The 24,200-nt window shown below is 49.7% G+C and overlaps 1 protein-coding gene across 1 annotated transcript in view; it reads right to left on the bottom strand.

Moving 5' to 3' along the window:
- The window catches only part of pde3a (phosphodiesterase 3A, cGMP-inhibited), a gene marked incomplete at both ends in the record, with an annotated part of 75,884 nt that extends 53,565 nt beyond the window's left edge, over window positions 1-22,319 (bottom strand). Inside the window, 1 exon segment of the mRNA XM_080002874.1 lies at window positions 21,453-22,319. Within this exon segment, the coding sequence (XP_079859000.1) occupies window positions 21,453-22,319 (867 nt within the window).
- Window positions 22,320-24,200: the final 1,881 nt, after the last annotated feature.

Here is a 24,200-nt window from a genome sequence, read left to right as displayed (position 1 = left end):
CGTTCAAGCGGAATTGGGCAACGCATTAAAGGGCAGCGGGGGAAAATGAGTGTCTGGTGGGGAACGGGGAGAGGCGGCTGGTAAGGAACCGCAGATTTTTTTTTGGGAGGAGGTGGGGGAGGTGGAGGAGAGGAGGTGGAGGAGGGGTGAGAGAGGAGAGGAAGTGAATGAAAGGCGGGGGGGTTGTTAATGATGACAAGAGAAGGGTCTGGAATCAGACAAAGCAAGACGGAAGAAAAGAAGAGAGAGAGGGAGAGGAGAGAGAGAGAGAGAGAGAGAGAGAGAGAGAGAGAGAGAGGGGTGACCAATGCAAGGTCAGTGAAGAGAGCAGAAAAATGAGAGTGGAAGAAGGGAAAAAGAAAAGTGAAACCCATGCGAGGACGTTGAACTGCACAACTCCACATTATTATTATTTTTCGGAGGCGGGGGGCGGAGGCTGGAGGGGCGGAGGGGGGTGGGTTGTGACCGTCTCCATCTGGAGGGTTTTTTTTTCGAGCGCACACACAGGACGAGTTGTGGCGAGGAAGGGAACGAGAAAAAAAAAAAAATAATAAAGAATGAACGCACCTCCCCAGAGCGGGGCGCACTGCGTTACCACGGCAACGGCTCTGACGTCAGCGGAGGCATTATGTGATTACTCATAGAGTCTGTTGAGGAGCTGGCCAATAAAACGACAACCATTACTCACACACGCGGAGACGGCCAGAGTTTGGGCTGCACACACACACACACACACACACACACACACACACACACACACGCACACACGTGCATACACGCACATGCACGCACGCACGCACACAGGCACATGCATGCATACACGCACATGCACACACGCACAGTAAAGAGGAAACTTCATTCTTCTACCTTGACCTCAGCAAAGTGAAAAGCGCTGCAGAACTGTATATGGTGAACTCTGCCAAGCGCAGGACCGAAATCCGAGCCAGAGACTCGACGACGTCACCTCGCTTTTAGAATGGGACGATAAATTTTAAAATTCACGGGCACACGACGTAAAACGAAAAAATTGCAAGGTGACGAGCTCGACGTTGGGTAAAAATAAAAATAAAAAATAGAAACACAATGTTGTGAAAACCTGTGACCTCGGAGCGCCATAAAGATCTCAACACCAAATCCATAGCCCCGACTTGCCGTCGCCGTGTCCCCTTCCGGGACTGCCGGCCGCACGTTGAGTCCCCCGAGGCACTGGCTGTGAGTAAAGGGCCAACACACCGCATACCAAGCACTTTGACACTTAATATTACATCTACTGTATATTACCTCTACCTAAAAAGTAGAGATATTTGCTTTCCACCACTGCAAACACCACCCCCCCAGCCCCCGCTCCACCTGCTCCACCCAAACCACATACACAGCACTTCCTCTCGTGTCTGTCTCCTCCTCGCTGGACATTCTTCTTCTCGGGGAGTTAAAGCGCCGTTAGGGCTGATAAGGATCCGGGCAAACAGCGCGGATAAACAGTCGCTGTGGTAATTAAGGGAGCGGCGGCCAATCAGAGCGCGGCGTGAGGAGGGAGACATTACGACACAAGACTCCATGACTGAGTCGACATGCATTCCTACAACTGAGGCCGTTAGGTCAGCGGGGGGCGGGGGCAGGACCCACGCCTCCATGTTCTGTTTTTTATTCACCACTGTTTCCAAAACGACGAAAAAGGAAACCTGCGATCGCATCTCGTCCCGATATGAGGGGGAAACAAAGTGGCGGCTTTTTCGGAGAATACCCTCGATACAAACTCCTCCCGCAGTCGAACACGTCATGCATTAAAAACATATTTTTAGCTCTTAACCTGCTGTTTGGACACAAAGAAAAACGCAAGATCCCACTAATAGAGAAACAAATATATAATATGTGAATCATTATTTTTAAATAAAGCTAATAGTGTTGGGTGGAACAAATGGACTGGATCAGAACTTGGCATCTTACAATTGTGGGACTTGGATATGAGCAGTAAACAAAAAAGGTGGTTTCAGTCACGTTGTCACCATCATCACCTTTGGATAAAAGCGTCTGCTAAATGCAATGCAATCATGACTTTTTTTCGTTAGACAAACAATCACGATTAATAATGAAACTTTCTTTTTTTCTTTTTGTCCACATTATAAAAGTTCAGGTAGAGAGTTAATGTGCATCAAGCCAACTGATGGAAACTTTGACTAATACACATTTTATATGTTGCAACGCATTGGCTTAAAATTTCCCTTCAATTTGGATGGAAAATACAGTTGAGCAATCTAATGATTTCACAAAATGTTAGCGATCGGCTCAAATGATTGCGATAAGGCAATGATGTAACAATTTTGAAAGCTCCAGGTATCAGTGCATTTCCAGTTTATATAAATGACACTTAATCTCCATTATAAATCCACCATTATATATTTTTATTACTATTCTGTAAGCAATTGACTTTCTGAGAATGCAGTATTTTTCCAGTGTCCGGTAGAATAATAGTAGTAAAATAACAGTATTATTACTTTTCTACTTCAACAGAACAACAGAACATTTTGAAACCACGCCACCGCTCCGGAGGGATCGGGGGCAGCGGGATCAGAATACGGCGTGTCCATACGAGGTGTAACGAGCGCACGCTACGCCCGTCATCGCCCTCATCTCTGACTCCGGTATCTGTATTTTTAACCGGCCCTAATGTGCATGACGTCAGTTCACTTACTGCAAATGTGACTTCGCTGCGGCCAAAACCCGATATGCTACACTTTGCATTACCACTGATTTGGTTACACCGATAACATATCTGCGCTGATGTGATTAGAGGCTAGTGAGCCCGATTCTACGTGTGTGCTCGTGTGTGTGTGTGTGTGTGTGTGTGTGTGTGTTTGTGTGTGTGTGTGTGTGGGAGAGCATTTGTATGCATGCCTGTGTGCACACGTGTGTGTATGTGAGTGCGAGTGCGAATGTGTGTGTGTGTGTGTGTGTGTGTGTGTTTGTGTGTGTGTGTGTGTTTGTGTGTGTGTGTGTATGGAAGTCAGCGTTCAAATCAGTTTGCATATAGTAAACACATCTGAGCAGGACTGGCTTTACCGTGTGTAGGTCTCTAACTTTGAACATGTGTTCCAAGGCAGGTTTCTGTGTGCACGTGCGTGCGTGTGTCTGTGTGTCTGTGTGTGTGTGTTGAGGTTGCAGTCCACCTGGCAGGGCAGTGAGAGCTTAATGAGTCCCGGACTCGTTGGAGCTCTTCCGCCGCCTGCAGCGGCTCGGACCAGGTGCTCCCAGAGCGCCGCATACCTCGCCCCATGTCACCGTGACCAACGACGTACCACCCAGAAGGCACCGCTACCTCCGCAGCACGGCTGCCGGGAATAAGACGGGATACTGGCGAGGCTTTGGAACCACCGAGGAGGAACCCGGCGTGTTTTCTTTGACAAAATGACAATGAGCTGGGTTTGCTTTTTTTTTTTTTTTTTCTTTTCTCCGTTCGCTGGTTAAAAAGAAACCGCTGCAGATCCACGATGTAAAACTGACTCTGATATGCTGTTTCAAGCTCTCTTCTGCTGAAAAATCCAGCATCTGAAACCTACTTAGAGTGCTTTTCAACCAAATTCTGTATCATCTAAATGTATATTTTTCAGTTCAATGCAAGGAATACTGCATATCGATATGAATATTTCAACACTATTCCCGATACATAACACTATTGCAAGCTGTGTTCATGTTGTGTATTGTGTGGTTTTATAACCACTTTATTTGAATACCATTGGCATAATTCGATTACATGCATTACATGTGGTCAATTACTCTCCAACTAAGAAAAGCCGTCCGGGCAGAAGGACGCTCTAAACAGGAGCCAGACAATGATTACATTATTAAAACGAGGAAAGGCCAATGAAGAAACCTCCCTCATAGCGGCCGTGCTGAGTATGGTAATGCTGCCACCCAGGGAGTCGCCTAATATTTAACACTGACACGGCGTCGCCGTGTCACACGTTACGTCACGCCACCGCAGGACGTCCATGCAGCGCCTTAATGGCTGGCTGATGTTCCCTGCACGGTATCGGCGACAAGGAAGCGGCGTTAACAGTTTAACGGCTCGGTGTCGACTCCCTCAGAAACATCTGGAGGATTAAGTTGCGCGGGGTGATGCTGCCGAGTCGTAAAATCATTGGAAAACGGTGAAGGATCATCAAGGCGCTTTATGAGGAGCGAACAATCAGGGAGGGAGAAAGGAGGGAGGACCTTCCGACACATCCCTAAAAAGCGGTGATGCTCGGTTTTTTTAGGCGAAAGTCTTTCACATCCGGGACCCTCGTTTTGATCTGCATGAGCCCCTTTGATAAGGTTCTGTCCACGGGAACCCAAATCTGAGAACGTTTTCACCATCATAACAGACTCGACGAGGCTAGAGCAGAGAGGGTGTTCCTTTAATTTTCCTGAAGCTTTTTCTTCTCCTGCTCTTTGCATCCTGGAACTTTTTGGCAGTTGTTTTGTTTCTCACGCTGGAACTGAGAACTCGACTGGAAGTCAGGAGCGGAGCCGGGGTGCTGAGCGGTCGGCCCCAGCAGGAAGCGCCCCGGTCTGGCCGGGCCCGGCCCCTCGCGGGGTCCACGGCGGGTCTCGTCAGCCCAGACCCGGCAATGCAAACACGCTAATGAGACCCAGCTGCGGGGTCCGAAACCCCCCCCAACCCCCCAGCCCCACTCCCGCCTCTCTTCCCAAACACTCCCTTCCTCCGTCCGTCTCTTAACTCCTCTGAGCGCTCCTTCCCTCCTTCTACTGGCTCTCCAGTCGCAGGGGTAGGTCCACTCCACCTTTACAGTAGGGCGGATTATTCCTGTTTAAATAATCGCATTGCTACCGATGTGAGGCCCCTGAGAGCTCTTCATTTTTTCCACACCCCCGCTCCGGCTCCTCAAGGTTTTTCCTGAAACCGATGACGGTTTACGATTCACATCTTACTTAACTAGCAGACAAGGCCCTAAAAGCAACAGCTCCGATGCTGAAGTACAAACATGCTTAAGCGGTTTCGGGGGCCGGGGGCGGGGGGGTAAGTGCTAGAATGTGTTTGGGCAGGCCGAGCGGCTCCAAATGTGTGAGACTGAGAGTTTATTTGCCCCCCACGGAGCGGCTGGTTGCACTGACCTGCAGCCAAGCCCCACAGACATAATCGACTTGGCTACTGCAGCACTACCTGGGCAGCGGTGAAGGGCAAAACCAGACTTTGGTGTGTGTGTGTGTGTGTGTGTGTGTGTGTGTGTGTGTGTGTGTGTGTGTGCAAGTGGTGCGCATGTGTGTGTGCATGTATGTGTGTGTGTGTGTGTGTGTGTGTGTGTGTGTGTGTGTGTGTGTGTGTGTGTGTGCGCGCACATGTGCGTGTGTCTGAAACACATCCCCGGTGTTTTCTCTCAAATGTGACCCCTGGTTCCTGTTCCATTCCAGCAGCTGACCACCATATGTAAATGCCTGCACAGGTCCGCTGTCTCCCTGGCTAATGGGCTGCGCAGATGCCACTTTCCTGGAACTATTCCTCCACAGTGTGTGTGTGTGTGTGTGTGTGTGTGTGTGTGTGTGTGTACGTGTGCGTGCCAGTGTGTGTGCGTGCGTGCGTGCACGGGTGCACGCGAGGCCCCTCGCCTTCTCCACAGATGGGCAGACATTTCCATGGATGTGTTTCACCGCCGCGTGGAAACAATGAAAGGTGTCGGGGTGAGACGCGGGGAGGGTCTGCGGTGGGAACGGGCTGCGGAATTCTGGGGGACAGCGGCCCGGTGCAGGAATGGGGGAGAACGGGGAGGGGAGGGGCGTGGTTTTGGAATGAGGCTTGTCGAAGGGAAAGCCAAATGGGAAGCCTGCAAAACGACATCAAGTAAGCTGTGGGGTGTGTGTGTGTGTGTGTGTGTGGCGGGGGGGGCAGACTGTTGACTTAGTGGCGGGGTCCGGGCTGTCAGAGCTTCAGAGACGCTCTTTGTGCAGCTCGGCCGCCGCCTGGCAGAGCATGCGGAGCGATGATGGAAATCTTACACTCACTCAAAACAGGCCCAATGACCTTTTCATCCAGCCGCCCCTCAATCCGTCCTAACAGTCTGCCACGCTGCCCATGAATGAGTGCTTATTACATCAGTGGTAACATCACAGGCCGCCCCCCTCCCCCGCTCAGGTGGCCATCTGTGCATACATGTGGACACATTTCTCACATTTCAAACCCTAACCCTAACCCTAACCCTAACCCTAACCCTAACCCTAACCCGACTCATTATGTGTGCGTGCCTTTGTGGTTTTGTTTGTCTCACAGAGGCTGCCGGTCACGCCGCGTTTGTGATTTTCGCGATGTTGTTGAAACTTCACACAGTTTCGCAACGGCGACGCAAGTCTCTCGAACCATCTGTTTCGTAGCGAAAGAGAATCTCTCGGACGAGGAGCCCGGAGTCGCTCGGGCGAAAGGGTCCTTCTTTCGTATATATTGTGTGCGGCTCGGGAACTGCAGCCGCGCGCACAGGCACTTCACTGGAGTCGGAATCCGGATTCCGGAGTCGAAGAGACGGCGAGTGAATCCTCGACTCCCAAACTGAAAATATTTACCGAGGATTAAATGAATGTTAAGAAAAAAAAGAAAAAAAAGGAAAAATAGTTCAATTGACTGTGACTGATTTATGCTTTGCATTCCAGCAAAATAAATAATTTTGACAGGACTAAATGATTCTTGGAAGAATTCCATTCACAACTCAGCGGAACCGACTCGTCCGACCCTCCCTCACCCGCGCTTCACACCAACTGACTCAAATGACGGAAGAGTCAGAAAATCGGATGAACCTCAATCCCCAGAGTCTCGAAAAAGAGACACTATGTCGCAAAGATTGGCCGAGAGTTCAACCCGGGTGACCTTGGCGTCGGCAAATAGCAAAGCTCCTTTGGCTCTGTTGACCTCCGAAGGGGCGGTGCGTTGAGAGTCCAAAACAGAGCGAGCGATTATTAGCTGAGTCAAAGTAAAGGATTTTATACGATTCTGCAATGCCAGAAAATAAATTGTTACACAAAATAAACACTCTGTGGTTTGCATTGAGTCGTGAGGCAGCAGTAAATGTTTCCTTATGTTCCTTGTACTGTTTATATTTGGCCAACTGCCCGGCATGCTGACCGACCGCGCTATACTGTACCTTTACCCTGCAAAGACGTGCGAAGGCATCTGGGCCGAGCCGCCGTTTCCCTGGACGTCCTGCTCTGTCTCGGCTGCAACTGGACGGTGCGGCCACAGCGGCACGCGTAATGACATCGGGAGTGTTTTCGGCACTGGCCCTCCGGCCAGTGCCGAAAAAAAACGTTGAGGCTTCGGTCACGGTAAATTGAGTCGCTCCTCGAAGGTGACCACTCTCCATTATCGCTGGCATTTCAGAAATAATGAGCTCCTCGCCGGAAAGCGGCGAGGACCCTCGCTCGCCCGACCGAGCTGCCATTTTGTTTTCTGGACCGCGTCAGCGTTGCAGAGCCGCGGACTCAAACGAAAACCAAACGCGCTCCTGAAACAAGATGGCCTCCCACACTTCTTTGGGGGTCTGAAATAGAACAAATGAACAGCACTGCTCCGCCAGAAAGGGATAAATGAAAAACTAAACAAAATGGATACCCTACAGTATTGAAAGCCAACAGCAGAGCTTCTGATGGACATCAATAGACACTGATGTTTCTTCATTTCATAGATCTAGGTTATTTGGCAGGTTTCTCCCTAAAATGAAGCGGCAGCTGCCAGCTGTGGCTTGGCAGAACGCGTGGTGCTGTTTTTCTGCCTTTTTTTTTTTTTTTTATGAGAAATGCTCTGACCCTGTTACGCAGAGAGCTGCTTTACATGCGAGGCAGACAGGAAACACATCAAATATCATTTAAAGGGTTGATGGTCCGGTGGCGGACTGACGTCTTAGAGATTAGCGCTGGGCAACATCGGCGAAATCAAACACGTCGATAATTTTTCACGAGAAAAATTCAGAGGAATTCATTAGTAACGCGCAATGTTATGACCAAGCAGGTAGAGGCGATGATGAGAACACCCAGAGCAGCAGAGGGAGGGCATGCCGATCACAGAGAAAGGAGCCAGGAAAACATACTGTATTGGTATTTGTGTTGAGCACGGGCTCCTCACCACACATGCTTTGGTTACAGACAGAACCGCTTTGATCGATACCTTTTGTCTCCCGCCTCTTTTCCAGAAAATGCAATGCCACCGTTTTCGACAAATATATCCGCACCAGTGTTTATTCAGCCACAAATATGCAAACCGCAAGTTATGTTTTTACATTACTTTGAATTACGCTGATCAGTTCCACCACAAATCCTCGGAGGAGATCAGGTTCAGGGAAGGTGATTAGATCAGCTGAAACCTTTACGCCGAAAAGCAAAACTCCATTCAACTGCGGATCGCAGAGCGTCGCGAACACGGGGAAAAAGCAAATGTCTGAAGCAACGCTTGAACATCTCAGACCTTTTGGCTGAAAGTGTGAATGGCAGATGCAGAGAGCGTATTAGTGCGTGCCATATCCGTGAAACGCACCCAAATGGCACGGCTTCATAGAAGGGCTTGAAGCGCTGGCGTGATGAGAGCGAGGCCGGGCCGTCGCCCCGGGTGGGACGGCAGCTGATGGAGGCCGCGCACGAGAACCACGGTCCTCTGGGTGAAACCGCCACCGCCGCCCCTCTACTGCCAGCTTACATAAGAGTAACGGTGCCGCACTTGAGCGAATGTAAAGATGCCGTAGGAGAATAGGACTTCCATGGGCGGTAGAAGTCACCCATTAAAATACTGCTTGATTGAAACGCGACCGTATCTGATTTTAAATGGAACTTAAGTATTAAAAGTGTAAGTAACTACTGTAAATCCAGCCTCCACGAGACTTATGTTCAGCAAACCGCACAGAGCTGCATTTTTAAAACCATGTTTTTGTGTGCAGAGCAATAAGATGAAGCTGCGCTTCAAAGTGAAGAGCACTGGTTATTTCATTAAGGTAAAATACGGTCTATTTTCGGCCAAATATGGGACAGGAAACGAACGGGGAGAATGTCCAGGAGTAAAAATGATCCGAAATGAAGTAGAGCAAAAGTTGCTGGAGAAAAAACTCGAAAAGCTTAAGAAAAGTACAAATCACAAGATACTGCCCCCTGGTGGACGCACCTTAGAGAACGGGGGGACGGATCGGTTGAGAAATGTCCAATTATGCGTGGGAGATGGACGGACGGCATATTATAGCATATTATTAATGCTATATTTTACTCACTACAACGCGAAAACATTGCAATTGCAATTATTTTCCGCACAACATTCAAATGTTTTTCGCTCCATTTTCGGCAGCGAAAACTAACGGAACTAGTCGGAAGGGGAAAAAAAAACTGCGTTGAGATTTGGGAGACGTAACGTTCAGGGTACAACTGTGTACGAGGCGTCAGGCCGCTCATGTCTCTGTTCAAGCAAAAATCCAAATCAGAGCGGGGCCACGTCCTGGCTCTGTTGATTCTGCCTCTGTGGGTATTTTAAAAGAAAAGAACAGCTGAGTCCAGAGAAGAGTGAGCTTGTCTGTGTGTGTGTGTGTGTGTGTGTGTGTGTGTGTAGCGTGTGTGTGTGTTTAGTGTGTGTGTGTGTGTGTGTGTGTGTGTGTGAGCGCGTGCGTGTGTGTGCGTGTGCCACATCTGCTCGGCCCGCCCGAGGCTCCTCGCCTATCGAGAAGTGGGTCGCGTTTCGCGGTGACGTCAGAAGTCCTTCTGCCTCTCCGCTCGGTGGCGGCGAGCCAAACCCACCGCATGCCATTCCCCTTCCTGACAATGGAAACACTCTCTCCAAGAGGTAACTGGAAGCTTCCATGAATCACCAGAGAAATCTCCCACAATTCTTAAAATCTCAACGCCGCCGCCGCCGCCGCCAGTCTCCCCGAATAACGGCGAGAAACGCCCGCGATAGAGAGAACCGCTCTCGATTATCCGCAGAATTAAAGAGAACACGCGATGGAAATGACTAAGAATGATCACACTGCCTCAGATGGAGAGGAAATATGAGATTAAGAATGAGGGAGAGGGAGAGAGGGGGAGAGAGAGAGAGAGAGAGAGAGAGAGAGAGAGAGAGAGAGAGAGAGAGAGAGAGAGAGAGAGAGAGAGAGGTCTGATGAGGTTTGTCTCGAAATGCAGACGGCAAAAATGTGACGGGGTGGACAGATGGCGGGCGGTGGCATCGCTCCGAACAGAGAGAATGTGAAAGTTGTTTTTCCCCCCTCTTCTCCGAGCCCGACGCTCCACGAACGCAGACCCGCCGGCGGCCACGGCGAGGGATGGACCGACCGAGGTGGAAGAATAATAAAAAAAGGACGATAAGAGAGAAGGGAGGGGAGAAGGAGGGAAGGGGAGAGGGGAGAGGTGGTCGACTTTAAAGGGGCATTCCGCGATTTTTTTATTTTTTAGTTTTTTTTCCCCGCGGCACCCTGCGGAGGTGTCAGGAGACGAGGAGAGGAGAAAAGGAAATTAGAAGAGAGGAGGGGGACAAGATAAGATGACAAGAGAGAATAGATGAGAACAGAACAGGGGAGGGAGGGAGGGAGGGAGGGGAAGGGAAGGGAAGGGAAGATAAACAAAGAGAGGAGGAAAGAGAAGAAAACGGAGAGTAGAGGACGGGGGAGGAAAGGAGACGAGAGGAGAGGACGAGGAGATAAAACGAGAAGAGAGGAGAAGAGAGAAAAGAAGAGAAGCGGGGAGGAAACAATAAAGTGTACGAAAAAGGAGGAGGGGGGGGCGAATGAAAGAGAAGAGGAGAGAGTGAGGAGTAGGAGTGAGGAGTAGGGAAAATTAGAGGAGAGAAGAGAAGGGGAAGGAGGATGAGAGGAGAGGAGAGGGGGAGGGAGGAGGGGCGGCAGGGGGGTGGACGGAGCAGCCTCTGATGGAAACGTTCTCCCCGGGGGGGCGGGACCATTAAAGGCACGTTCCGTATAATCTCACGTCGATCGCGTTGCCTCCGGGTGCGTTTCCTGATCCGCTGCTTCTCGCACAAAAACAAGGCGTGTCCAACCACCAGGACAATGGGTGGGGCACCACCCCCCCCCCCCCCCTCCGCCCCCACGCTCCTTATCACTCCTTATCGTGGCATTTTGTCTCACCGCCGATTTCCCACAAAACCAGAGAATAAGCCTCTGTTTGGAGGCGGTCGGGACGGTTCCCTGGGCAGAAAGCCGAATCAACACAATCTGGAACACACACAGACACACACACACACACACACACACAGACACACACAGACACACACATACATACAGTAAAGACAAACACACAAACACACACACACACACCCTCTGCTTGTACACACACTTAAAGTACACACACAGTCAGACAAAAACACACATACCTGCACACACAAAAACATACACAGAGACATATAAAAAGACAGACAGACAGTCAGACAGACAGGCAGACAGGCAGGCAGGCAGGCACGCACGCACGCACACACACACACATTGCAGCCCACATAAACTGAAGGGCCCACCACTCAAACGCATAGATTGTGGCCAAATCCAACACGGGAACATGTGGCGTCTGTGGACGATTCAGGGCAAAGATGCAACAAATCGATGAAAATCAGGAAATTAAGAAATCGGGAACATCCGATGTCAGCAGGTGATCACCGTGTTGGGGTGACAAAACCTTTTAAAAAGTAAAACAAAACAATACAGCAACATTGAGCCGTTGAAACAGGGAAAACCTCTCCTTGACATTTATAAAAAAAAGAATAATTGTACTTAATTTAATTTAAGGAGTTTCGCAAAAAATATATAGAAAATAAAAAAAAATTATTGAAAATTTTTTGAACTTTTTAAAGTCTAAAAGAGTATTATTATTACTATTATTATTATTATTATTATTATTATGCACACACTGAAGTCTCTGAATAATAAACTTTGTGTATACACATATTTATATATATATACATGTGCATATATACACACCGTATACTGTATATATATACTGTATATATATGAATGTATCACTCCTTGTGAGTAAAATAACTCTGTTGAAACGTCATATTTGTACTTGACAGGACAGTTTACCCACAAAGCTCAAAATTACATGGACACCGTAAGACATTATGCAAATTCTGCACAAGACTCCTACTTCGCTCCGCTCCTTTAATATCCCACTAATTGAAAGTGACTCTGGGAAAACAGCGCTTAACCTGCACACCGAGGACGCTGCCCCCGCGAGAAGGGAAACACCCGCCCATAAAGGCAGAGCGGGGTTTTTTTTTTCTTCTTCTTCTGAAACATATTAGTGTAAAGCGCGACACAGGGAGCCTTGTCGGCGGCAGGATCGAAAATGTTCCGGGCAACCAGTTTTGGGCCATTGTTCCACCATCTCCTGTTGTCTGGTTGCCGATCCACCAGTGCAGTACACCTCATTATCTGTTTAGAAACTGAAAATATATGTAATTTATCACAAATATCACATATATTGATTATTACACTAAATACCTTAAAACAAGACAAACTGTTTAAAAAAACGTCTTAAATATGACCCCAAAAAACATCTGCTGGGTTTTTCGGGAATTTGTCTGTGAATATTTACAAAGTGATGGTTTGTCTTGGATTGTCTTTATGGACAGGTCTCTCTTGCAAGAGATCCTAAATCTGAATTCTTAATTCAAGGGTCAGACGTTCCCTCAAGACAGACTTCCAAAATGTTGGGAAAGGGAGTTTGGCTTAAAAACATTTTATTCAAAATGGAAAACCAGCGTTCGTTATGAATATTTTCATGGAGTGTAATAAAGGAAATGTGGGATTTGAGGGCAAAAAAAATGTTTATAAAACAAACTCAAGCCAAAAAACACAGAGGCGAGCGGGCACAGCATGAGCAGGCGTTTTGCACTGGGCGCAGGGTACTGGGCACTGGGTGCAGGGCGCTGGGCACTGGGCGCAGGGCGCAGGGCGCTGGGCACCGGGCGCAGGGCGCTGGGCACCGGGCGCAGGGCGCTGGGCACCGGGCGCAGGGCGCTGGGCGCAGGGCGCTGGGCGCAGGGCGCTGGGCACTGGGCGCCGGGCATTGGGCGCAGAGCTCTGGGCACTGGGTGCAGGGCACTGGGCACTGGGTGCAGTGCGCTGGGCACTGGGAGCAGTGCGCCGGGTGCTCCCTGCAGGGCAGAAGGTGCAGGGTGCTGGACACTGGGTGCAGTATGCTGGACACTCAGTGCAGGGTACTGGGTGCAGGGCGCTGGGCACTGGGAGCAGTGCGCCGGGTGCTCCCTGCAGGGCCCTGGGTGCAGGGTGCTGGACACTGGATGCAGTATGCTGGACACTCAGTGCAGGGTACTGGGTGCAGGGCGCTGGGCACTTTGTGGGCGGTCACATCCTGACTTTCACTCCACATGTCTCCCAGAAGTCACAAACCATAATCAATCTGAAATCAATTCATCACTCGCCGCGTTTGGGCTCCAGTCAGCCGAGTCCAGAGGGTTCCAGGGTCTTTAATGAGGCGTGGCGGCGGCGATGCGGCTCCTTCCTACGGCTGGGACAGTGAGGACCGAGCCGGGGGATTTGCTCCAACTTCCTCCCTGGACGGACATTGATCACCAGCAGCGAGGACTCAGACAGTGAGGGATCAGCCGCTGTTTTAACACACTCTACTGACCGCAGCCATTTACACCTAGCAGCCCCATACACAGACCCATGCACACACACACACGCGCACACGCACACGCACAAACACAAACACAAACACAAACAGACACAAACACACACAAACACACACACACACACACACACACACACACACACACACACACACACACACACACACACACACACACACACACACACACACACAGCACTTCCCAGCGTGATGTGAGTGTCCATTCATTCGATGGAGGCCAGCTGAACACCTGGTGACAGGACAGCCATGTTGGCGGAGACCAGGGTGTGTTAGTGTGTATGTGTGTGTGTATGTGTGTGTGTGTGTGTGTGTGTGTGTGTGTGTGTGTGTGTGTGTGTGTGTGTGTGTGTGTGTGTGTGTGTGTGTGTGTGTGTGTGTGCATGTGATGAATGGGCCCACTGGGCGGATTCAACCTGCACATTCCAGCCCATTTAAAGCGGAGGAATGCCCGCTTATGTAAGAAATCACAGTGTTAAAAGAAGACTAGACATCAGATTGAAGGGAGGATGAGTTGATGTGTGCAGAAAGCGGCATTGGCTTGTGTGGCATTGGCTTATTTGGTCTGTTGGGAAAATCACAAAAAATGACTGACGACTAAATATCATATCGATAACAACAAAAACAAGCATGAACTGCACATTTGATCGTTTTCCAACAGAAATAGGCAATATGAGTAGAGAATGATAAGTATAACTCGTGCTGGAGAGATGGGTAACGGGCCCAATACATCTCATACAAAAGCTCTGATATCAAAGAACAAAACCATCCTAATACAATGTTGTTGAAGCTCAGAGTGGTCGTGTTCTCGTTTTTATCATTGGTGACAGTCTCATGTTATATCTCACTTTGTTCACCTCAAAATCAGTGATCTTACTGTTACCGGACCTGAATAAAAAGCATTGTGAGCTTCCCTTGTTCAAAAGGTGATTTAACGTGTTGTTGTTTTTTTCCTTTGCCCCATTGAACTGCATGTAAGCACGGCGAGAAGCTGCAGCAGAGTGGTAAGTTTTGTTGAGCTGAAAAATGCTGAACCTATCATTTCGGAGTGGGCTGAGCCAAAAGCCGTTGAACAAACAAACACTTAGGATGTCTACGCCTCAGAGCGATGGGGAAGTTCTGTAGGACATTGGACGGTTCCTCATGTTCCTGTCATTCCCTTTCCCCCAGAAGCTTCTGCAGCCGCTGCCTGGAGAATGAAAGATTTTCACTTCATCCACTTCATTGCATGTGTTCCCAGATCCCCGTCCCACGATGTGCCTACTTCCAACTTGAAATGTCCTGGAGCAGACCATGAAAGGACATGCGGGAGTCTGCGGTGCATTATCTTTAAAAACGTCTGGGTGTCCTGTTTACGTTCAATTACTTTCTCAATGCAATTAGTTTTTTCCCCAGAGAGGAAATTCCTACCTCACGATGTATTCCTGCAGCAGTAACGATCCCATTTGTCCATAATTGTGGTGCGTCAGGGAGACCGTGCGCGGAGAAGCTGGCGGAGTTGACAAAGAACGAGACCATAACACCACATATTGAACCAAGTCGTTTATTACTGCAGTGAGAGAGCTCTAGAGATCCTCTTCTGCATTCAGAAAGAACATTTCTGTTTTAATGAACCACAAACTTGGTCACTTCCCTCTAAGGATGAATAAAGTATCTATTCAACCATGTATCCATCCATTCATCCATCCATCCATCCATCCATCCATCCATCCATCTATCTATCCATCCATGTATCTATCTATCTATCTATCTATCTATCTATCTATCTATCTATCTATCTATCTATCTATCTATCTATCTGTCTATCCATACATCCATCCATCCATCCATCCATCCATCCATCTATCAACAGTTGCATGTTCAACAAAACTTCCACAATGCTTTTAACAGGTAAGCGTCTTCCACTTCCCGAAACACACGTTTTATACAGATGTGCACACACGCACGCATGCACAAACACGCACACACGCATGCACGCACGCACACGCACACACACACACACACACACACACACACACACACACACACACACACACACACACACACACACACACACACACACACACACCCGTACGCGCGCGCACGCATGCCAGGAACATTCTGTTCACCTCCATCGCTGAAAAAGCGATGGAGGTAACCCGTAACCCGAGTGACATAATTACGTTATAGAAGCTACAAAATAAAAGCGTGCCGTGCTGCCTGTGCCTGCCAGCACACACCACACACCAACAAAACATGTTTTATTTCAACTCCCGAATTATGTTCACGGTGGACGGACGTATGTTTGCGTGTGTTCAGAGCAGCGTCTGGCACCCGGAGCTGCTTTGGGTCGTTTCTGTGGTTTGGGGCACTCGGTGCTCCCTCCAACAAAGTCTACCTGCAGCCGCTTCAGCTGGGAGCCATCAGGCTGCCGGCTGCACACATGCGCGCACACGCGCACACACGCACGCACGCACGCACACACACACACACACACACACACACACACACACACACACACACACACACACACACACACACACACACACACACACACACACACACACACACACACACACACACACTTCTTCCGTAATTTCCATGAGAATAAACCGGGGAGCCAAATCCTCACCCTGCCAGGGGTTTGAAGTAAATACACTTTCTCTTTGTACTCTGTCTGCTTTGACCCAAGGCTCTGGTCTGGTTTAGGGGATCAGAGGCCGGGCGAGGCAGAGGATATGAACCACACTCTGCGTGTGCATGTGTGTGTATGTGTGTGTGTGTATATGTGTGTGTGCGTGCGTGCGTGCGTGCGTGCGTGCGTGTGTGTGTGTAATGCAGCAGGTGAGTGTGTATTTCGCGCGACAGTACGACCTCTTGTCTAAATTGTCTGCAGACCAGAAACAGCCGTAATGCGGCTCCATGCTGCGTGGCCAACTGGACGGCGGAACCCGAACCGCCGCACTCCCACCATTCAGGGGGGTCGGGGCGAGCCCACTGTTTGGCCTGGCTACCGAGCAAAAAAAACCTCGAATGACCTACTTCCATTTCTCCTCCAGCACCTCCACCTTCTCCACTCGGGGTTGGGAAGGCGGGTTTGAATCCCATTCACCCAATCGCGGCACAGAGCTGGGGCCCCTCGCTAAGCGCGACGACAGTGGCCCTGGAGCAAGACACCCAACCCCTAACTACTCTCGATGAGCAGGTGTGCGCCTTGCATGGCTGCCACTGCCATCAATGTATGAATGTGTATGTGTGAACGGGTGAATGTGAGGCATGTACTGTAAAGCGCATTGAGTAGTCGCAAGACTAGAAAAGCGCTATATAAATGCAGTCCATTTACCATTTACAATTTACTCCCTTTCCTCTCCAGATGGGGAGGCGGAGGTCCCCCTCTAACCAAGGGGCCATTACAGTTTGAAAAAAAAGAGAGCGAGAGGAAAGGCTTCTGATCCCACGAGGATAAATGCTTAAAGTACAAACAAGCGCCTGTGGATGAAGAGCGCTCGGCGGTCGAGAGGTAAATCACCGACTATCAACCCCCTCATCCATGATGCAATTCAATTATGGTTGACGCAGTGAAAACTGAGTAACGGGAGATGTGCACGAGAGCAACAATAATTGCGTTTGGATCCCGTTCCACAGGAAGTCATTATCGTGGATTTCAACAATATCTCTATCATCCACGTTAAGGAAGAATTTCCTCCGATCCGGTTTGGATCATATTTGTGTTGGTGTCAGGGAGAGGACAGACAGCAGGTCCAGAGCGGACGCAGGGGGCGGGGAGGGGAAAGCAGGTGACGACAAAGGGCCCCGGCTTCCGATCGCGAACAACCGTCCAATCGGCTCGCGGCAGATTAGCGACGTCCAATCAGCTCCGTCCTCTCCTCGCACTCCCCGCACGGCACGTCTGCTTCTGGTTTCCTCTCTCACTACCTGGGCCCGGCCGCGCTGAGTCGCAGCATTCCAGCCGAGCTGTCGCGCGGTCCCCCCCGACGCCGAGGCGGCGGATCTTTTACCCTCGGCAGAGGCCGTCGACGGCGGGCGGGGGGCGGGGAGGGGAACCTCTACGGCAGCCTGAAAAAGCCTGAATTTCCCCACAGGTCTGTGAAAAGCGATCCAAAAATCTACACCTCTTCCGCCGGCTCAATATACCCAAATGGACTACAGACAGCCGACCAGTCATCTTTCATTAGCCCTGAAGAACAACCACCCCCACCCCCCCCACCCCTGCGGCTGGCCCCTTATCAGATCAGTTGATAATGACATTCTTTTATTACTTTTCCTCATTGACGGGGAGGATGACCCCGGCCTTGGGAAATGCAGCTACTTAGTGAGCTGATAGATGCTGGCAGCCAATCTGTAATCAGAAGATGGGAAATGGCTGTTTATTAAATCTGCACTTGTGCAGAGTGTGTGGAGTGCAGCGCTGCCTCCGAGCTGCGACTTTCCACAGCGCTCACACCGCAGCGGCCCTCGGGCCTGCGAGGCGCAAGACACAGAGAGATTCCTCTTTGCCGTATTTATTTTCTGTATAAACCATCTTTATACAACCACTATCAATCTGAAGGATCTTTACGTAAGACACTTAGGACTGTGGGAGCGACTTCCTGAGAAAAAAACAATGCCATCCGTCAGCCCTAAAGCTCACACTATTACTCACACTTTTCAGACACAGGGCTAATGCAAACATTAGTTTGCGTACATATTCCTTCATAGCTCTCCCCCTTTCTGTTTCGGAAACACCATAACTCTATTTAACACACCGAAAGGGCAGCCCGGCGTAAACACCCCGGCGTCTCCGGGTCATTTGTTCTACTGTACTCCACGAGGCTGCGATGGAGTTATCCTCCAGGCTCCCTATACATCCCATACATTTCTTCTCCCCACACGGGGAGCAAACTCGGTAGCGCGGGCGTAAACGCGGGCTGACGTCTCAAACGCGGGCTGCCGCCTCCCATGCGATGACCCGCACGTGGTCATTTCCCCGTCGCCGTCGACGTGCAATTACGTGCAATGACGCCCGCCCGCCCCCTCCCACACACCTGGGGTGTGACCCCTGTCGGGAAGTCTGCAGCCTTGTGCGAGCAAGGTGATGACTAGCATGGGCCGGCATGGGCTTGTTTACACACCACAGACCACACAGACAAGACAGGGATCCCGACAACATGTGTACGCCATGTGTCTCAATTACAGGCACGGCCATCGCCAGTCAACCGCTGTGAGAGGTGGAACTGTGTGAAATACAACCTAATTAACACTGGAACAATGCTCGAGTTGGATCCTCCGGCTTTAAAAGGCCTGTGTTATCTTTATTATATTATATTAATAACACGAGGAAGTGAGCAATTACCCCCCCCCCACACACACACACACACACAGCAGCTTGCATTGCAGTAGAGAGCAGCTCTCACTAGAGGGCTCTAGCTTGGCTGCGGCGGGAGCAGAGAAGCCTCGAGATGTTGAAATTGTTTGCATCTACCCCCCACCAACACACACACACACACACACACACACACACACACACACACACACACACACACACACACACACACACACACACACACACACACACACACACACACACACACGGTCTCTTACAGACACACTCAATTTGTTTTATTTTTTGACTGTTTTTGACGACACAGCCATTAGTGGATATTTCCCATAGAGAAAATGTACACAAACCCCCAAATTTGTTAATTGCTTCAGTTGCGTCAATGAGAGCTGTTTACAACAAATGCCTTGAATTTAGGGCTGTTTTTATTGTTCTCTAAGTATCTCCATCTTGACTTTGCTAATGTAATGAACTTCCAATCCCCAGCATAATGGTATCCATTCACGGCAAGAGTCACAAACGCATTTAACGGCCTGAAAATGGTCTAATTGTTATGTGGACAAGCAATGCAATTGTACGTTTTCATTAGGTTTTAAAACCTCCATTTCTCTGAGGAATCGATGGAAAGAAAACAAACAACCATGAACTGTTTGGAAAACAGAAGCCATAGGAGATAGGACAACGGAGGGGGAAAAAAAAACAAGTATTTGTCTTAATTGTATGTTAAGAGAAACAGAAGCTCCAGAAACATAACAAAGCGCTGAAAAGAGAAATATCTCGTTGAAATCCACAACAATATCAGCAATAATATGAATTTCAAACCTGCATTCGTGCACATGCAGTGCACTCAAGCCGCACTCAAGCCGCATATTTTTGTTTGCATCAGTAAATGTTCGGCATAATCAAACTGCTTTCAATAACGTTACTCATCCAAACAAAATCTGCATCCCCACACTCACTCCTCTCAAGGACTACAGTTCTTCTGCTTTTGCTTCCGTTTAGAGAATCACACACAAATAGCCTCCACCTGACGCCCTTGTCCCATCATCGCCCCGTGTCTTTCGTGTATTCTGCCACTACGGCCCGGAAAGGGACCGAAACGTAAAAGGCAACAAGCCGCATACGACACCTCCGACCAGCCCGCGGGAGCTGAAGACGTCTTTCAAGTGTCCGGGGCTGACGGAGCAGCCCCTCATCTCCCGACCCCCAACCGCACGCGCGGGTCAGAGCCGGGGCCTTTGATCCCTGCACGAAAAAAAATATCTGTTTCCCATTCAGGCGTCTGGCGCCGTCATCGACTTTTCACGGCGGAGGTTCTAAATCTAGGTGGATGGCATCGTGCTGAGTGAAGCCCCGCTCCCATCTGACCCCAGGAGTTAAACGGTGGCGTGTCTGTATCAGCGCGAGCAGGACGTTTCGGAGTTAAGGCAAATAAGGAGACATTCCTGGGGTTCAGGACGAGTTCGTTCGAGCAGAATATCAACAGAAAGAGGCATCTATTAAAGAGGAGTCGTGCGGGGCAAAAGAAGGAATCGTGCAGTGTTCATTCTTGCAGTGGAGGAAAAGCCTGTCATAAATAAGAGGGAACAAGGTGAATGACTGAAATTGTATTCTCAACTTCCCTTGTGCATCATCAATTGCAAGCAATGCTGCTAAAATAGGATCCCTCTGGCAAAAAAAAATGCCAAATTTGGTACTTTATTTTCAGCGAGAGAAAATGGGCGGGGGTGGGGGGGGGGGCAACAATCTACAGAACAACATTGTTCTAAAAGCATCACGTTATTAATATCTCCCATATTTATGAAATGCCAGAAACCACTGCATGTAAGGTCCCCTACTCTGCTAAATGTGAAGAAATCCTTCAAATATTAAAGAAACCCTCCTGAGCCTCTCTTAAAAAAACAAATAAATAAATAAATAACAGCAAAGATTTGTCAAGGTCCAGTCGAAAAACAACAAGTCATCTCTGCAGGTTGAAATAATGGAATCCATGCCTTCCCGCGAGTGGCTCTTCAAAATATGACAAGTTATAAATAAAGAGATAATCCGCAGAGATAACAGCCATGGGAAGCTTGTATCAGAGATCAAAGAACAACGACAATCCTCACATCCTTCAAACTATAATATAAAGATAAAAAAATATTATTATTATTATTATTATTATTATTATTATTACTATTGTTGTTTTTTATTTATTTTTTTGTTTTTTTATTATTATCATCATCATCCTGGTGGCATGCACCCAAACATAATAAAAACATAATAATCCATCTCCTCTGATTCTTGTTAAAATGCATAAATATTAAATACATAAAACACAATTAAAACAACTGATAAATCCATGCGTTCATGTTTCTCAGTTTTCTACTTCTATGTCAACGCTCCTGAGCCCCGGATCCCCCTCACAGCGAAAGGTCCCATATCCAACTAAAATAAGCAAGGACTCGACTCCTCCAGAGGGACAGGGGTCCTCCTGGTCCCCCTGGATGCGGGGCCGGGGTCTTACCTGGTCCCTCTGGATGCAGGGCAGGGAAGTCCTCCGGTGGGACTTGCTGTTGGACTGACTGTGCGCCATGTCTGAGGAGACCACGGAGCTGGACCTCCTTCTCCTTTTAAACACGGGGATCTCTCTCCTGGCTCCGGTCACGGGGGTGCAGCCCTCCTGATGGATCCCTTGGTCCGGGAGGATCCTGTCCGCATACCGCGCCAGCAGGACGCCCAGCACTCCCACCAGGTAGGCCACGTAGGGTCTCCAGGTGGCCCGCACCTTGTGCAGGGAGATCAGCGAGATGGTCCGGACGATGCTGATGAACACGACTACCGAGACGCCCCGGTTCAGCCGCGCCACCATGAGTGCTCCGGCGGCCAGGCAGGCGAGCAGCACCGGCGCCGCTGCGGAGACCGGGAGCTGCGGCTCGTCCGCGCCGGGCAGGAGGCAGCGCGCCGCCGCTGCGCCCAAGTGGCACAGCGTCAGGAGGGAGAGCGCGGTGTGGACGAGGACCCCGCAGCGGATCAGGTACAAACCCACCCAGAAGAAGGCACATGTGAGGCTGAACACTGGAGAGACCGCAGCCCAGCAAGTGTGCAGCAGCTCGGCTGCGCAGTCTGACACGGACTGGAGGGGAGGCGCAGGGAGCGCGCTGCTGCCGCCCTCTGCGCTCCAGTCTGCGCATCCAACCAGCAGGGCGAGCAAGACCGAGAGCGACCCCACGCACACTGCGCACCGCAGCCTGTGGTAGCACCACCGCGTTCCGCTGAGCATCGGGTCCCGGTCACGGTACAGTGGGGTGACACGTGTTTTCACTGAGCCGTTGCGCTCCGGTGCCCCGAGGCTCTGCGCATCGCTGCGGTCACACTTCGCGGGCATCGCCATCACTCATGGCAGATATATAAGGAAGTATAAGGAAGTCTATAATACCCGTAGAGGGGTCAGGGGACAGGGTGTGAGAGTGTGACACGGCACACAATCCCACTGTGCGCGTAATAAATAAGACTAATGAATGCGCTCAAATAAGTCTCCATTTACGCACGGTAAAAGGTAGTAACTGCAAACATTGTCCCTCTCCACGGTCAGAATTTAAACAAAGGAATGCAACGAAACAATGCAATGGAACGGTGTTCTGTGGACCGTGGATGGCAGAACTCAGAGGTCACAGATCTGGGACACCACGCACTGACTCTCCGCGCACACGCGTCCTGCTTTGCCCTCCTCCTCCGCGTCTGCTTCCCTTCTCCTGGCGTCATTCTCTGCTCTCTCGCTCCAGTTCCTCCAGTTCCCCCAGTTCCTCCAGCTCCGAGCGGTACATCTCTGTCTAAAACACCAGTCCAGCAAACACACACGCCCCGTGCCCAACGTGTCCATTGTTTGGCCACTTTGCGATCCCTAAACCGTGCAGCCCGGAGTTGGAAGGGACACCTCTTAACATCCCGGACGAAGCATTGGTTAGAAATGCAATTGTTCCTCTTCCAGGTTGTGGTTTTCAGGGGAGATCCCGTCCGTCGGCTCCTAAACTAAGCGCGCACGGTGCGTGGGTGCGTGGGTCCGCGCTCATTCCCACCCAGCGCAGCAGAATGTTGCAGCAGTGAAAAGCCCAATCCTTCCCCAGACGAGCCAGCAGGCGCTGTCTCTCCAAATCAACCCCGACTTCTGTTCTGGATTCTCATGAAGAATGACACGAAAATGATTCCTATTGTTGCAGCCAGTGTGCATATAGTTGACCTTGTGGTATTTCTATGTTAATATTCGTTTGGGTTTTTTGGGGGTTTTTTTTCTTCTGCAACTCTAAGCAGAATGTTCTTTGACCTATATTTTACTGGTGGGCAAATCTCCCTGGATTTGAATGAATTCAATAAGCCGGAGATATAAACATTAAAGACAAAGCTTTATCTCAGTGATTCTCAATCTTTTTCATATCAATGACCCTGAAGTTGATACGCAGCGTTTGATTAGATTTAGTCTCTGGAAGGATTTTTTTTTTTTTTTTTTTTTTTTTTTTTTATGAGATATAAATCAGTTCGAACCTCCACACCTGTCTGTACTACAGTTACAGAGATAACAGTGAAACTAGGTTCAGAACAGCCGTCATTGCACATTAACCAACGGCTCTAACGTCTCGTAAACTAAATAATGCTGAAGTTTAATTGATAATTGTTTCGCTGGTAAGCCTGTGATTTCAGAAGTATGCCGCAGCAATTCCACAAATCAGTCTTCATCCTTTGAGATAAAGCAGTGTTTCTCAATGCCCCCCCCCCCAGGGGCCCCTCAGGGGGTTCCAGAGGGTCCCCCAGACGCCGCGTTGAGAAGCAATGCTTTATCTCACAGGATGAAGACTGATTTGTGGAATTGCTGCGACATATTTCCGAAATGACCGAGTCAGGCGTGAACGAGCCGTTGAGACTTAATGACGTGAATTAATTTCCATCTGCGATGAACGGCTTCTGCGGTCTCACTACAAAACCAGTCCGCCGCTCGACTTCCGGCTCCACTCTCCCTGCGTTCCCGCCGCCGCCAGGCCGCCGAAATGTAAGGGTGACTGATCACTCACGAACGGCCCGTATCAGGGTTCCGATCACAAACCTTTCACGAGAACAAGTGCGCGTGTGTTGCCTCGGAGGGTTGCAGGCAGAGCTCCCATGGCTCCACGGCCCCTCAACTCAGGTATGAGTCCACAAACATCCAAAGAAACACGAAGCGCGTGTACTCGCATGCGCACAAACACACAAAAGCACCTCCACACGCTGATGCGCGTGCACG

This window comes from Zeus faber (assembly GCF_960531495.2).
Source record: "Zeus faber genome assembly, chromosome: 6".
In the NCBI taxonomy this organism is placed as follows: Eukaryota; Metazoa; Chordata; class Actinopteri; order Zeiformes; family Zeidae; genus Zeus; species Zeus faber.
The sequence above is the reverse complement of the archived record's forward strand: the minus strand, read 5'-3'. Positions and strand labels throughout refer to the sequence as shown.